The sequence below is a fragment of the Sturnira hondurensis genome, unplaced genomic scaffold, assembly GCF_014824575.4.
Source record: "Sturnira hondurensis isolate 20B ecotype Veracruz unplaced genomic scaffold, ASM1482457v3 Scaffold0015596, whole genome shotgun sequence".
NCBI lineage: Eukaryota > Metazoa > Chordata > Mammalia > Chiroptera > Phyllostomidae > Sturnira > Sturnira hondurensis.
Window position 1 is genome coordinate 9,260,169 of NW_028088227.1, and position 14,239 is coordinate 9,274,407.

The 14,239-nt window shown below is 40.2% G+C and overlaps 1 protein-coding gene across 4 annotated transcripts in view; it reads right to left on the reverse strand.

Moving 5' to 3' along the window:
* The window catches only part of ATG5 (autophagy related 5), a 125,658-nt gene extending 114,291 nt beyond the window's left edge, over positions 1–11,367 (reverse strand). Inside the window, exons 1-3 of one of the 4 annotated variants that reach the window (XM_037064964.1) lie at positions 11,087–11,367; positions 4,837–4,907; positions 4,187–4,352 (exon numbers count right to left, since the gene is read on the reverse strand). In XM_037064964.1, coding sequence (XP_036920859.1) covers positions 4,187–4,294 — 108 coding nt within the window. In that variant the 5' untranslated portion in view covers positions 4,295–4,352; positions 4,837–4,907; positions 11,087–11,367. Of the gene's footprint in view, positions 1–4,186; positions 4,353–4,836; positions 4,908–10,862; positions 11,024–11,086 lie in introns of those variants that run through there. The other 3 variants (XM_037064963.1, XM_037064965.1, XM_037064966.1) reach the window with 3 other exon arrangements.
* Positions 11,368–14,239: the final 2,872 nt, after the last annotated feature.

A 14,239-nucleotide genomic window follows, 5' to 3' on the forward strand; every position in this document is an offset into this window, starting at 1 on the left:
GAAATGAAGGGAAATGCACAGGAAACCAACAGTGATGGAAAGGAAACTGGGACTCAAATCAAGGGAGTGGACCAGAAGGAAGGAAGAAATGACCAAACAGAAGGAATGAAGAAACAAGAATTTTAAAAAATGAGGAGAGGCTTAGGAACCTCCAGGACATCTTTAAATGTTCCAACATCCGGATTATAGGGGTACCAGAAGGGGGAAAGAAACAGCCACGAGTGGAAAACTTATTTGAACAAATAATAAAGGAGAACTTCCCCAGTCTGGCAAAGGAAAAAGACTTCCAGGAAATCCAGGAAGCTCAGAGAGTCCCAAAGAAGTTGGACCCAAGAAGGAACACACCAAGGCACATCATAATTACATTAGCCAAGATTAAAATGAAGGAGAGAATCCTAGAAGCAGCAAGAGATAAGGGGACAGTCACCTATAAAGGAGTACCCATCAGACTGTCAGTGGATTTCTCAAAAGAGACCTTACAGGCAAGAAGGGGCTGGAAGAAGTACTCCAAGTCATGAAATCCAAAGGCCTACATCCAAGATTGCTCTATCCAGCAAAGCTTTCATTTAGAATGAAAGAGCAAATAAAGTGCTTTTCAGATAAGGTCAAGTTCAAGGAGTTCATCATCACCAAGCCCTTATTATATGAAATGTTAAAGGGACTTATCTAAGAAAAAGAAGATAAAAAATATGAACAGTGAAAGGACAGCAAACTCACAGTTATTAACAACCATACCTAAAACAAAAGCAAACCAAGAGGACAGCTAGATCAGGAGTGGAACCATAGAAATGAAGAACACATGGAGGGTTAGCAACAGGGGAGTGGGAGGAGGAGAAGGGGGGAGAAGGTACAGAAAATAAGTAGCATGGACGGTAGGTAAAAAAAATAGACGGGGGGGGGGCAAGAATAGTAGGGGAAATGTAGAATCTAAAGAACTTGAGACACGTGCTTATAAACTAAAGGGGGGAATGGTGGGGGAGGGGGTGTGCAGGGTGGAGGGGAATGAAGGGGGGAATAGAACTGTAATGGTATAATCAATAAAATATATTTTTTAAAAAAGAGGAGAAATATGAAAGGCAAAAAATTAAATAAAAAATAATATAAATGCTGGAAAGAAGCCAATAGACAGAAGTTGAAAGTAAAATGAACAGAGATGGCAGCAGTGGAGACTATTAGAACCACCAGCTTCCTGAAAAGGCAAGAGATGGGATCCAGAAAACAGATGGAAGACAGGCCTTGCCTAGGAGGGAGGGTACTTTGGCCATTAAAATAGGACAGAAGAAGTAAACATATGTGAGTGCAAACAGGATTTGCAGACTTGCTGGCAGAAAATTAAGGGAGGTCCTATCATAGGCTATTTTCTTTGTGAAGTAGGGAGTGAGGTCACCTGTTAAGGGTGAAAGATGGTATCGGGGCTCAGAGAACAGTTATAAAGGAGAACGGAGACGCTTGACTAAGGAAACACGAAGGGTTTGCTGGGTAATGTTCAGGGTCCACTCAGATTGATGATCACGTGTGTGACTGCGATTTCCTCTGCTAACAAGTCACAAAATATGAATCTAAGTAAGCATGTTTTTACATTAGATAATCTAAATGAAAAGCGACAGTTTAAATGAATACAACAGAAACAACAAAAACTGAAAAGCGGCCTAGTTTGTAACAAATTTTCTTCCTAACATTCCCTGCCAGACAGTATATAATTCTTAATGATAGGGTATGGGTATCAAACTCATTTTCACCGGGGGCCACATCCGCCTGGCAGTTGCCTTCAAAGGGCCGAATGTGGTTTTAGGACTGTAGAAAGGTAACTACTCAACAGTTAAGCCAGAGCTCGGCGCTGCTGCCGGGCAGAAACAAGGTGCCGGGCCAGGAAAAAAAAAAGGTGGAGGGCGGGATTCGGCCTGTGGGCCCTACGTTTGCCACCTGTGAGAGGATGTAGGCTGAAAGATTTATGCCGAGACAACAAACCAAAACGCAGAAATAAACAGAAAATTAACGTGAATACGCTCTTCCAGCCCTGACCAGGTGACTCAGTTGATTGCAGCATCATCCCATATACCAAAAGGTTGTGGGTTTGATCCCCAGTCAGGGCACATGCCTAGGGTGAGGTTTCAATCCCCAGTCAGGGTGCATACAGGAGGCAACCGACTGATGTTCTCTCTCAGTGATGTACGTTTCTCTTTCCCTCCCTCCCTCTCTCCCTTTCTTCTTTCTTTCCCTTCCTCCCTCCCTCTCTTCCTCCTTCTCTCTCCCCTCCATCTCCTCTCTAAAATCAATAAACATATACTCACACAAGGATTTAAAAAAATGCCTTTCCAATGAAAACAAAATCCCAGAAAACCCTGAATAATAATTACTTAACTTAGAAGTTTTGTATGAGTGGTCATTTTAAAATCTAGTTTCTAAGAAATAAACTGTATGCATTATAAAAGTAAAGTACACTCCCACTCACTCGTCCTCACTGCACCTGAACACAAACAGACTTTTCGCATCACGGGGACAAGGCTGAGCTTTGAGAACATCTGGGGAAGAGGCACAGTGGCTCTCAGGCCGGTATTTTCACCTCATTTCATCCAGAATCTTTAAAGCATTATTATGAACCAAGCAATTAAATATACTTTCAAGGTTAATTTACAACCAAGACATATGTGAACTAAAACCATATGGGCACTAAAATGCTCACCTATACCTCTAAGACTAATGTTTCTGTATATTTTCCTATATGTATTAACTTACACTTAAGTGTACCATATGTGCACTGGGCAAAATCTGGAGTATGCTACATGATGCTAAACCCTAGTTTTTGTATAATATTTACTAAATGCCTGTAACCCCACGTTCTTCAAAAACTTAATCACAATCACTATTAGTTTCTTTGAAAAATTAGGAAGAATTTAAGAAAAAATACCTATTAGGTAAAACGCTTCTCTCGCTCCTACCTTTTGCCAATTTCAATTCAATCAGACATAGCTAGAAACAGCTAGAAAACAACTCACGTTCCAGTTCTCACAAGTCTTTTCATACTTACAGATTTATATATAAATAAGAAAAAACGCTGTATTTTTACTTGAATTTTTTAACTGTAGGAAGTGTGTCAAACACACCATATTCTGATTCAAAAGTAAACAGACTTAAATGATATTATTTCTCGGTCTTTGCCACTTTGACCAATTAGACACAAACATTCCTTTGTTTAGATACCATCAGAAAGCTACACAAGGTTAAGAGTTTTCATTAAAATACAAATCCCAAGTATGGAAACAAAACATAAATGATGTCCTAACCCATATTAGAGAAGGAAAGAAAAAAATACACCTAACAAATAAAACTCTTCTAAAATAAACCACAGCCACACTTTGTTTTTAACTATAGAAGTTTTGCTAGAGGCAGGAGAGAAAACTGCGGAGATCTCCAGCAGGCTGACTGCCCACAGCTCGGGCGGGTTCGGCAGCACTGCCACTCCCAGAGACGCCAGGCAGAAAGCAAAGGGCAAGCTCTACGGAGGTGAAACAGGAGACAGCCCAGCAGCACCAAGAAGTTTCCCGCTTTTCCAGATCATCCCGGGTAAATGATGTTGTATGTACCTGAGACACACCCCCCCAAAAAAAAAACTCCAATGACAACCAAGAATGTTTGCCTAGTAGGGGCTATTCAACAAACAGGCAAGACACTGTTATTTCTGACAGATGCTTTAGTTTAGATTGTATATGCACTAAGAAAAAGAAGCTAAATTGAGAAGATATTTGATACTCTTTTTTTCTGAACTGATAATACACTAACTCAAGTATCTATACAGCAATTTATGTTTTTAAATAATGTATCTTATATAATATATATTAGTTCATTAACATTTGAAAACATACACACATGTTCACTGATATATCTATATCTAAATCTATATCTAGATAGATGGATAGATAGATATATGATAAGAAAGTCAAGAAGGACCAAGAAGGTCTCAACATGTCAATAGTGTTTTTTCCCCTCTAGATGGTAAGAACAGAGGTCATTTTAACTTGATTCTTTTTGATGATCTGTGTTTTCTAATTTTCCACAATAAGCATGTACTAATTGTATATAAAATGTGGGAGGGATAACAGCCTCTAGGTTCTTAGCACTTTATTTACAAAAAGGAACAAACTTATTAAATACCCGGCACGCTTTCAACTATCAACAACACACTTACATAATATGGGTCTGCCTCCCGTTCAGTTATCTCATCCTGATACAGAGTGAAGCAAGTCGGAATTCGCCCAAACCACACATCTCGAAGTACGTCTTTGTCATCTGTCATTCTTCCAGTGGTTAAAGCAGTACATATAGGCTAAATTCTTTTTTCAACCAAAGCCAAACTGAAAATAAAATTAAGATCATTAATCAGATCCTCGCAAGGACGAACAAACCTGCTCCAAAACAAAGAAAGATTATATTAAAAAATGAATGCCAAATCAGTACAAAAATTCTAAATGCAGAGCTATCATCTATTTGAAGGGCTCATGGAGGTAACCAATTCAAACTTACGCACACTAATGACCCACGGCCAAAGTGAAACTGGAGATGGATCATTCTCTCAACCCTTATCTGAAGTGAACTCTTCCCTTATGCCCTACGGTCTCTTAAAGCCCAACTACAAAATAATCACCCCCACAATTATCCTTGCCCCATATTTTAACCTCTGCTACTCCAAAGAGTTCAGACTCTCTTCCAGGAATACATACACATGCATCTTATCTTGGGGGAAAAAAAACTTCTTTTGAAACCCTCTAGCAAAACTGGTCCCTTAAAGCCTTGCTCTCTGTCCTACCACCCTCAATGACTAGTATGTTTTTCTCTCACCTGTTCAAATCCTAATGACACTGCAAACCTAGTTCACAATCCTCCGACCCAATGAAATAGTAAAAGTTCTACTGTGAACACAGAATATTCCCTTTAACACAAATATAGCAATAAATCCATAAACTGAAATATTCTGGATATGGTAGAAGGACATGGCTTTTGACCTCTGTAATATCCGAGTGACTTCCAGTACTAACATCCTACAACTAGATAACACCTGGTATACTGTACGAGTAAATGCTGAAATAAATACTGCAGGTTCCCAAATACTGAGATTCAATAGCCTTCTACACACACACGTATATTTGTGTGTATATAAATTTCCTATCTTTCACAGGTGAGTTAATTTATGATTTATCACACTGTATTCTATAGAAACATTTTAAATAATCATATTAGCCAAATATCAACTATTAATATTGAATTATTCAAAGAGCTTTTCTCTTCCACTCACCAACACCAAGTACACCAAGACTGCCATAAACTAATTAACAAAAGAGAGAAAAACTCAAGTAAAGTTCTAACTTTGAATGACTATACTTAAATGCACCTTTGAGGTCAACTGGATCCAATGTCATCTACAGGTAAATAAGCTGAAAGAGATGAAAAACTCCGCCCAACAAGAGCACCAGTAAGTCAAACCACGGTAAGAACTCTGGTCACATGAACTAAGTCCAGTGCTCCTTCCAGCATACCAGTGTTTTCACTTCTTTAAAATATATCCATTAACAAAACTGAACTCTTGAGAGGCGCCATCACGTGGGGGTTCAAAAGGGAGAATGTGCAGCTACATCACCGGGACTCAAAACCTAGCTCTACCCCTTCCTATGTGACCTCAAGTACGGCCTTAACTTCTCTCAGCTCTCTCATCTGTAAAACGGGAATAATGGCACTTATCACATAAGATATATAAAAATTAAATTAATACATGTAAAGTAATTAGAGCAATGTCTATAATATAGTACTATAAAGTATATCTATCATAATTTACAAAACCAACAAAAAGTATGTCTCAAAAGATGTTTAAAATTCATAAAGATGTCAAGAACCAAGAATAATCAAATTCCTACAATGTAAGTAGGAATTATAAAAGTACAGGAAAACAACTAAAAATTATGCATTGAACATTGCATAAATAATCCTCAACATAAAGTCAATAAATATTTGATCATTTGATATGCCCAGCTCTGTGGCAGATGCTGAAGGCATACAAGTGATAATAATGGTGATAACAGCAACTTTTGTAAAAGCTTAGGCATAGCTCAGAAGGCAATGTATCTAAATCTATTAAATGTCCCATGCATGCTCATGTCCTTCCCACGGCTCTGCTCATGCTGGAGGTCCCCTGCCCTAAAGCAGCCCTCTACACTGTGTCCTTCCAACTGAGACGGCCTCCAGGACCCAGCACAAATACCCTTTCCTCCATGACTCCAGCAGAACCCGTTTCCTCACTGCCCCTGCACTTTCCTCTACTACAGCACTTATAAAGATTTTTTATCTGATTTCCAATGTCATATAATCTCCATCATACCATAACGGTTGTCAACAACTATTCCTTCCAACCCTAATATGTCCGTGGTTATAATGAAATGTTACTTTCAGAGGCCTTTCATAAGGAAAGACAGAGAGGAAAAAGTAAAATATTAATAATATCCTACAGTGTTCAGGAAAAATTTTTAAAAGATATGGAAATGAAAGAATAGGTAGCATACAGAGAGGCAAAAAGAAGATAAATATTACACTCAGGGCAAACCAACACTGACAAAGGCAGGAAATGAACAGAGGCGGTATGTGCAAACTCTCAGGAAGCTCTGGGTTGAGAGAAGTAGATAATGAAAAAGCTGGCATTGTGAAAGTCTTCATATCACATGGAGATCCTAGGCAAATCACTTTACTTGGCTAAACCTCAATTTTCTTACCTGTAAAATTCACCAAGCTATTCTGGGAAAAAAATCTAAAAAGTGTTTGATGTTGTATTGGACACTAAGTGCTGAGAAATAAGAGAAATAATTGTTTTTCTTCTTTTATTTTGGATTTTATTTATTTATTGTTAAAGAGAAGGGAAGGGAGAGAGAAAGAGAGGGAAAGAAACATCAGTGTATGGTTGCCTCTCATACACCCCCCACTGGGGACCCAGCCTGCAACCCAGGCACGTACCCTGACTGGGAATGAAACCAACGACCCTCTGCTTCACAGTCCTCTGCTCAGTCCACTGAGCCACACCAGCCAGGGCGAGAAATTTTTTTAATATCAAATCTGTAAATGCAAACTGAGCCTAGATCATAAAACACACCAAATGGAATATTATACACTCTCAACTTAATCCAATAAGCCTAGAGAGCTTGTGAAGTTTTAAAATGAAATAAAAACTGGTGACAGTACACAGAAGGAGATCCCAAGTTACATATAACAGAGCCAGGAAGTGATTTCAGCAACTATGGGAAGTAACAGAGTGCCTAACCTAAACTGATCACAGTGGAATGAGAGACAGATATGAGGTCTTTCCAAGGAAGTATGCCTAGAAGTTGGTGAAACTGGCTGAAGGACAAAGAACAGGACAGGAAAGATTTCAATGCTGACAGCAGGCAACACAGCAAGGTGAGTAGTTAGGGGGTTTTGAATCAGATCGACATGGGTTAAACCCTGACTTCCACCTACCAGCAGTGTGTCCTTGGACAACAACTCTGACACAGCTGAACCTCCTATCTGTAAACTAAAGATAATTCTAATTTCAGAGGGCTCTTGGTGTTTACAACCTGGTAACCACTCAATAAATACTATATGCATTTCATATATGGTTTCTTTCTGCTTCCACAGCCCCTCTGCTTGAACATCCTTTCCCTCTTCTTTTGCCAAACTCTTAATCCTCTTTTAAGAGTCAGCTTAACATCAGCTCCTTAGGAAGCTTTCCACTAAGCAACCGCCAATCTAATTACTATACTAGGCATGTTATAAGATGCAATGCAGAAATGTTTTTCTTATCTGTCTCTTTCCTCTCCCCACACTGGAGTGAGAGTTCCTTGACAGCAGAAACTGGATACCTTTGTATCCACAATATTAGCATAATTAGTATATAGCAGGCTCTGGATTTTTTGTTGAACTGGAAAATATGCATGCATATACATATATATATATATGTGTGTGTATATGCATATATATGTGTGTGTGTGCGCGTGTGTATACATATATCCAAATTAACTAGCTACTTAAAACACTTCCAACTAAATGCTTTTCCAAATCAGTAAAACCACACTTTAAATTCATCCTATTTCATAATTTTAGAAAAATACTCTCCTGTCTCACACAAACACCACACCATTACGAATCCATGAAGGCAATATTCTGGAAGCGCAGAAATCCCAATCCATGATTCAGTCTACTAGGAGTGAGGTCCTTGAGGAGCTACTTCTTGATTGCTGTATTCCCTACATCTAATTCAGGGCATAGACCAGAGCAGGTGCCCAACCAACAACAAATAGCATAAAGAATATGACAAAAAATATGATGTACAATTACCAGTCCCTTTCATACTACAAACCAATAAAGGCTAACCAATTATTCCCTGAAGCTGTTTTGCTGACAAAATCCCCAACTGCCTAGAAATTACTTAAAATATCAAATGCCTACTAGTAGTAAACCAGTAAATATCTAAAAATAACAATTTAGGCTGGCTGATCTCCCTTCAAATTCATGAATACTAACCTCAAAAGTGGGCCCTTAACCTGACCAGTGTGGCTCTCACTTGGTTTAGCACTGTCCTGCAAAACAAAAGGTCACCAGCAGTTTGATTCCTGGATTGCGGCCCAGGAATGTCTGGATTGCGGCCCAATCCCCAGTTGGGGTGCCGTGCAAAAGGCAACCAATCGATGTTCCTCTTTTTCTCCCCTTCTCTCTAAAAATAAATAAGTAAAATATTTTTAAGTGGGCCCTGAGTACTGCCAGGATTCCTACATTTTTCCCAACTCCCATTTATTCTCCCATTGTCCTAGATGACCATTTTGTAACTTCTCCTCAAATTTTTCACATCTCCTTCCTTACTCTCAGATAAGGCCTGGGCCTCTATTTTCTTTTATATTAAAACTACAGATCAGTGGTTCTCAACAGGGTTTTGATGAACAGCTCCACGCTACCCTGGGGGATACATAGTTCAAAAAAATTTCATCTACATCCAAATGTTGAAGGCCCCAGGCCTCAGCCTTTGAACCACACCTTTGGAACTTCCTCATGACTTTACACATTAATTATCTATTAACAATTTCCGTATTTATTTCTTCAGCTTGGACTTCTATTCTGAATTCCGGTGCCATATATACTACTCCGTGTTGACATTTCATTAAAAAATTTAGCATGTTGCAAAACCAAATGACTTCAGACTGTCCTCCCTCCCCTCTCTATTACTCTGTGGTCTTCCCCAAATCCCTAAGTGATAACTCTGTTCTTTAGTGGATCAGGCTCTAAACCCTGGAGTCATCCTTGACCCCCTCTTCACATCTGATGGCTCTAGGTTAGACACAAGTCAAAAAAATCTGCCATTTCTCACAACCTCCACTACTAGCACCTACCCAAGTCACTCGACCTTTAACCTGGATAAATGCAACAGCATGCTAATGGGTCTCGTTTCTGCCCTTGCTGTAGACAGACAACCTAACAATCAGAAAGATCCTTTCAGATACAAGTCAGATGTATCTATTCTCAAAGTAAAAACAAGTTTTTACAGAGTCTTACAAGGCCATATACGACTTGGCCCCTTTCTGACCTGATTACAGTCATACCTCAGTACTCGTGGGCTTCAGAACTTGTGAAACCCTGTATCCCTCGAATTTTGAAGAGAAAAAAATGTTCAGCACTCAGTGCTTGCTCAGGACTCGTCACACCTGCCAGAACTTGTATGAGTCATGCTGCTGTCCCACAAGAGAAAATGCTTCAAAGTTTGGTACTCGTCGGTTTGGGCACTCATCCAGAGTTCCGGAACGAACTAAGGATGAGTACCAAGGTTCTCTATCTACTTCTTCCCCCTATTGCTCACTCAGTTCCAGCCAAACTAACTGGTATACTGCTACCTCAGGGGCTTTGTGGATGCTTTAATGGCTCTTTCCGCCACATCCATATTGCGCACTTCTTTCCCACTTTCAGGTCTCTGCTCAAATAGCATCTCTCCTAAGGCTACCACTGCAATTTCCTGTGCACTCCACTAGCATTCTCCTTCACTGATTTATTTTTTTCTAACACTTCTCACCACCTAATATATATTTTAATTAATTTGTACACCATATCCCCCCACCCCCAAAGTGAACTTCACGATGGCAGGGATTTTTATTGTTTTGTTCATTGTTCTGTTTTGTTTATGTTTTGTTCAGTGCCTGGCACATAACAGGACTCGGTATTTGTTAACTTAATAAAGATAACCTACACGTTAAGTGTATACATTATTCTAAAAACTTATATTCATGTTATAAATACCACACTGCTCATTTCCCTCAATTTTAACCAGCACAACTTTGAGGATCAAAGCACATGCTTAAATCTAGTGCAAAATTCTAAAATACCCCTCCCTTAACTACTACCCTCAGCCTAGCTTTACTTTCAAATTCAAAATTCAACCAAGAAGCCCCTGTATAGAAATCACAAATAATTCTGTTCAGAGCAATGTACCCCCAGTCCCCGAAACTCTTGAGATTTTCCAAGTGACTTCTGAAAGGCCTCAAAGTTCAGTGCTATATGATAGTCTCTGGATTCTGATTCTTGGTGATGACCTGCGGTGCCTCCCCACTCTTCAGAAAAATCTAGAACCAATCCAGATTCCTCAAGTTCAGGTATGATTTGAAAATAATCCAAAGTATGATTAAAGTACGTAAAAATAGTACTAAATGTTTTTAAAATAAGACTGAATACCGCTAAGATAAACTGGAAGAAATGCCCACCGAATTCAGAGAGAATGAACTGCCTGTAAAATAACTGATTTAAATAACTATTCCACCAAAAAAAATGCAGGCTCTGACCTAAACTCAAAAGCCTGGGCTTCCTACCTGAGTGAGGAACAGACGTATTTCCCAAGACAGACCGCACAGGCTACACCCTCCGGCCAGCCCTCGAGATCCGGGGACGACGTCTGGCCAGCCCCACCTCCTTCACCCGCCACCGCCGCCCGGGGGAGCGCTCTCCTAGCCCGCACCTGCCTGGCACTTCCCCAACTCTCCTCCTTCGTGCATTTCCTTACTTTGTTGGGGACACACACATACAAGTACCCTACCAGAAACACCGGCTCCTCCTACAGCCTCCCCCACTGATGAAGAGGATCGGGCGCCAGGCTGTGGACCGGCAGTGGCGCAGGGCTTGACACACCGTCCCGCAGAGACTGGGGAGCCAAGAGCCCCCAGAGCCCGCGCAGCCGCAGACCGCACCAGCGCGGTGGTGGGAGCCGAGCCCGGCTGCACTTCCGCCCTCCGCTTTCCAGCACACACAAGCCGCGGCGCCGCCGCGGATCCCTGGAAGCCCACCCCAAGTCCAGTCACCCTCGGCGCCCGGAGATGACGTCAGGGGACCCCACGTGGTCCGCACTCTGCCCCCTGAGTTCGGTCCAACCTCGCGAGGAGGCAGGAGCCATGCTTGAGCATGCGCAGACGGAGTGGAGTAGCTTGAGTGTGGCAGGTTCCCCAATTACACCTTTTAAGAGGTTCTGGCGCCTTTCGCGTAGTTATCGGTGTTTGAGGAGGTTAATATAACAGTTCTGTAAAAGCAGAGAGTTTTAAAAATACTCAGACATTGCTTCTATGGATCTTGATTGCAGCACCCCTTTCCTGCCCTCGCAGAATAATTTTAATAAAACGTTGGTTTTCAAAGTGTATTTACATCCATTGACACATCCTTCTTTCTCACTTTGCATACACCACTATTCTTCGTGACTCAGTTCAGGTGTTGGAACAATTTTCCTAATCCACCCAATTTGCGTTAGGTGCTCTTCAGTTTCCTCATTTTTTAATCCCCCATGCCAGCATTCAATAAATGTTTAAGTAAACTAAGCTGAACATGAGCTTTCTTCCATGATTCCCATGATTTTCACCTTAGGAACCGAATTCTTCCTTAAAGCTTAGCGTTTAAGTAGAAAGTAGTGGTTTCCTTTCCTACTTCATCAGTTTCAAAATTACCAGAAAGGAAAGGTGAACGCGATTGAGGTCACTGCTCTTTGCAGGATGGGAATCCAGCAGTCGCCCGGCAGTCAACGGCCTCCGACAGGACTGCACTCTGTCTCAAAGCCAGTTTTGTGATCTGCGTGGTGGAGTTATTGTTGCTTCCAACTGCCTGCGAACTCTGCCCTCTATTCCCCGGACAAAATCACATTTGTGTTCTTCTATCCCTTTATTCTTACTCTAATGACTGCTATCATATGATGCTAGAATGGAAACCCCGAAAAGGCAGGGTTGAATTTCTATATATGAACAGCTGCAGACTGGAGCTCTACAGGTGGGAAATGGACTACTGTATGACATTGTAATGTTCTCAAACCTACGGTGCCATACACAGTGTGATATTATGCACATACTAGTTTAAGCTTCTATTCTAGTTGCCCAAACTGAGAATTCCATGCTCCATAGGTGATCGACATCAGAAAGAACGCACTCCTGAAGCAGCTATCACAATGTACTATTATTCCTATCTTGATCCGCATCCCATGGTTTGCTGGTTAGCATACTGAATGTCAGATGGGTTTTTATTTTTGTCTTGCTCAAAAGTATGATAAATGTTAGGAATGGGGTTTTATTTATGAATGTAGCAGTATTTAAGATATGTGGACTGACTAAAACATTTTAGAGATTCTTACCACCCTTGATGAACAGAGTAGAGGAATTCATGAAGTCCGCAGCTCAATCCCTAACTTTTCTTGTCCTTTGTAAATGTTACAGAATTCAGCCTCAAGAATGATGTTACATTGCCTTAAGAGAACTTTTCTTGCAAGGAGACAGTGAGCACTCTCCCCCTTAAAGGGCAGAGTCGGGAGGGTCTCATCAAGCTTACAGAGCTGGTTGTATGAACTGTTTTGTTTGATAAATGTCTAAAAAGAATGTAAAAGAATTTGATTTAAGATTGGCTTCCATTATAACCTCATACCCAGATGATGGGGAAGTAATTAATCCTCACTCCCCTCAATTTCTTTTGGGCTATCGTTGTCTAGTGAAAAAATTGAGAACTATACATGAGAAGTTAGTCTCAGTCAGTTAGCAAAATTGGCAGATGTACAGTTGACCCTGAACAACACAACCATTGGGGGTGCCAACTCCTGAGTAGTCAAAAATCCACATAAAACTTTTGACTCTGCCCAAAACTTAACTACCAATAGCCTACTCTTAACTGGAAGCCTTACAGATAATATAAATAATTCACTAATATGTGTTTTGTATGTTACATGTATAAAATACTGTATTCTTACAATAAAGTAAGCTAGAGAAAAGAAAATGTTAAGAAAATCATAACAAGGAGAATATACATTTACAGTATTTATTGAAAAAAATCCTTCTGTAAGTGGACCCACCACAGTTCAAAGTTGTGTTGTTCAAAGGTCAACTCTTTGCCCTTTAAAATGGTTTTAAAGTTCTAAAAAAATTTAAATGGTAACATATTTCACAACATTCAGATTTCTGGCTTATCCTAAAATCTGACAAGCCTGAGCCCACATGACCACATAGGAACTGTGTGCTGGAGTAGAGAAGCAGCCACCGCCTTTTGGGCTGGCATGCTCTATATGGTTTACTACTGTCCCCACAGTGTCACTTATTTGGACACAAGGGGGCACTAGAGGGACTGGAGCTTGTTTCTAATGCGCTGCCAACCTTGGTTCTTTGTGCATAGATATTAATGTTGAACAAAAGACCAAAACAACCTGTCCAGAAGGCATTATCCTAAAAAATTTAACACACATTTTATTGTGATCATGATGTAATTATGGTTCTAAGATTTTGCTTTTAAGGAATTTTAAGGACACATGCTTGAATGCTGAGAAAGTCTCATCATATATGGTACCATACTTAGTGTTTTCTCCTTGAGGTGAGAGAACATTTGGAGGATCCAAATATTGTATTGAGACTTTCCATGTTTACCAGTCATAGGAATTCCACTTGTATCTGTTTAACTGGCATTCTAAAATCAATCCAGGAGCTGGATAGACAGGCTTTTTTAGCTTTAATGATATAGCCTTTTATTCACTTTGTTATTCAGTCATTCAAACATTTCTTGAGTTCAAATATTATGTGCTTCATAGAGTGAAAATAGCTCTTAAACCACAGCAAAGAAACCCCAAAACTTAGGTGGATATTTTATTTTTAGTAGCAATAATTCCTTTTTTATTTATTGATTTGTGTATGTGTGTGAGAGAGAGAGAGAAAGAGAGAGAGAGAGAGAAATTTCTTGT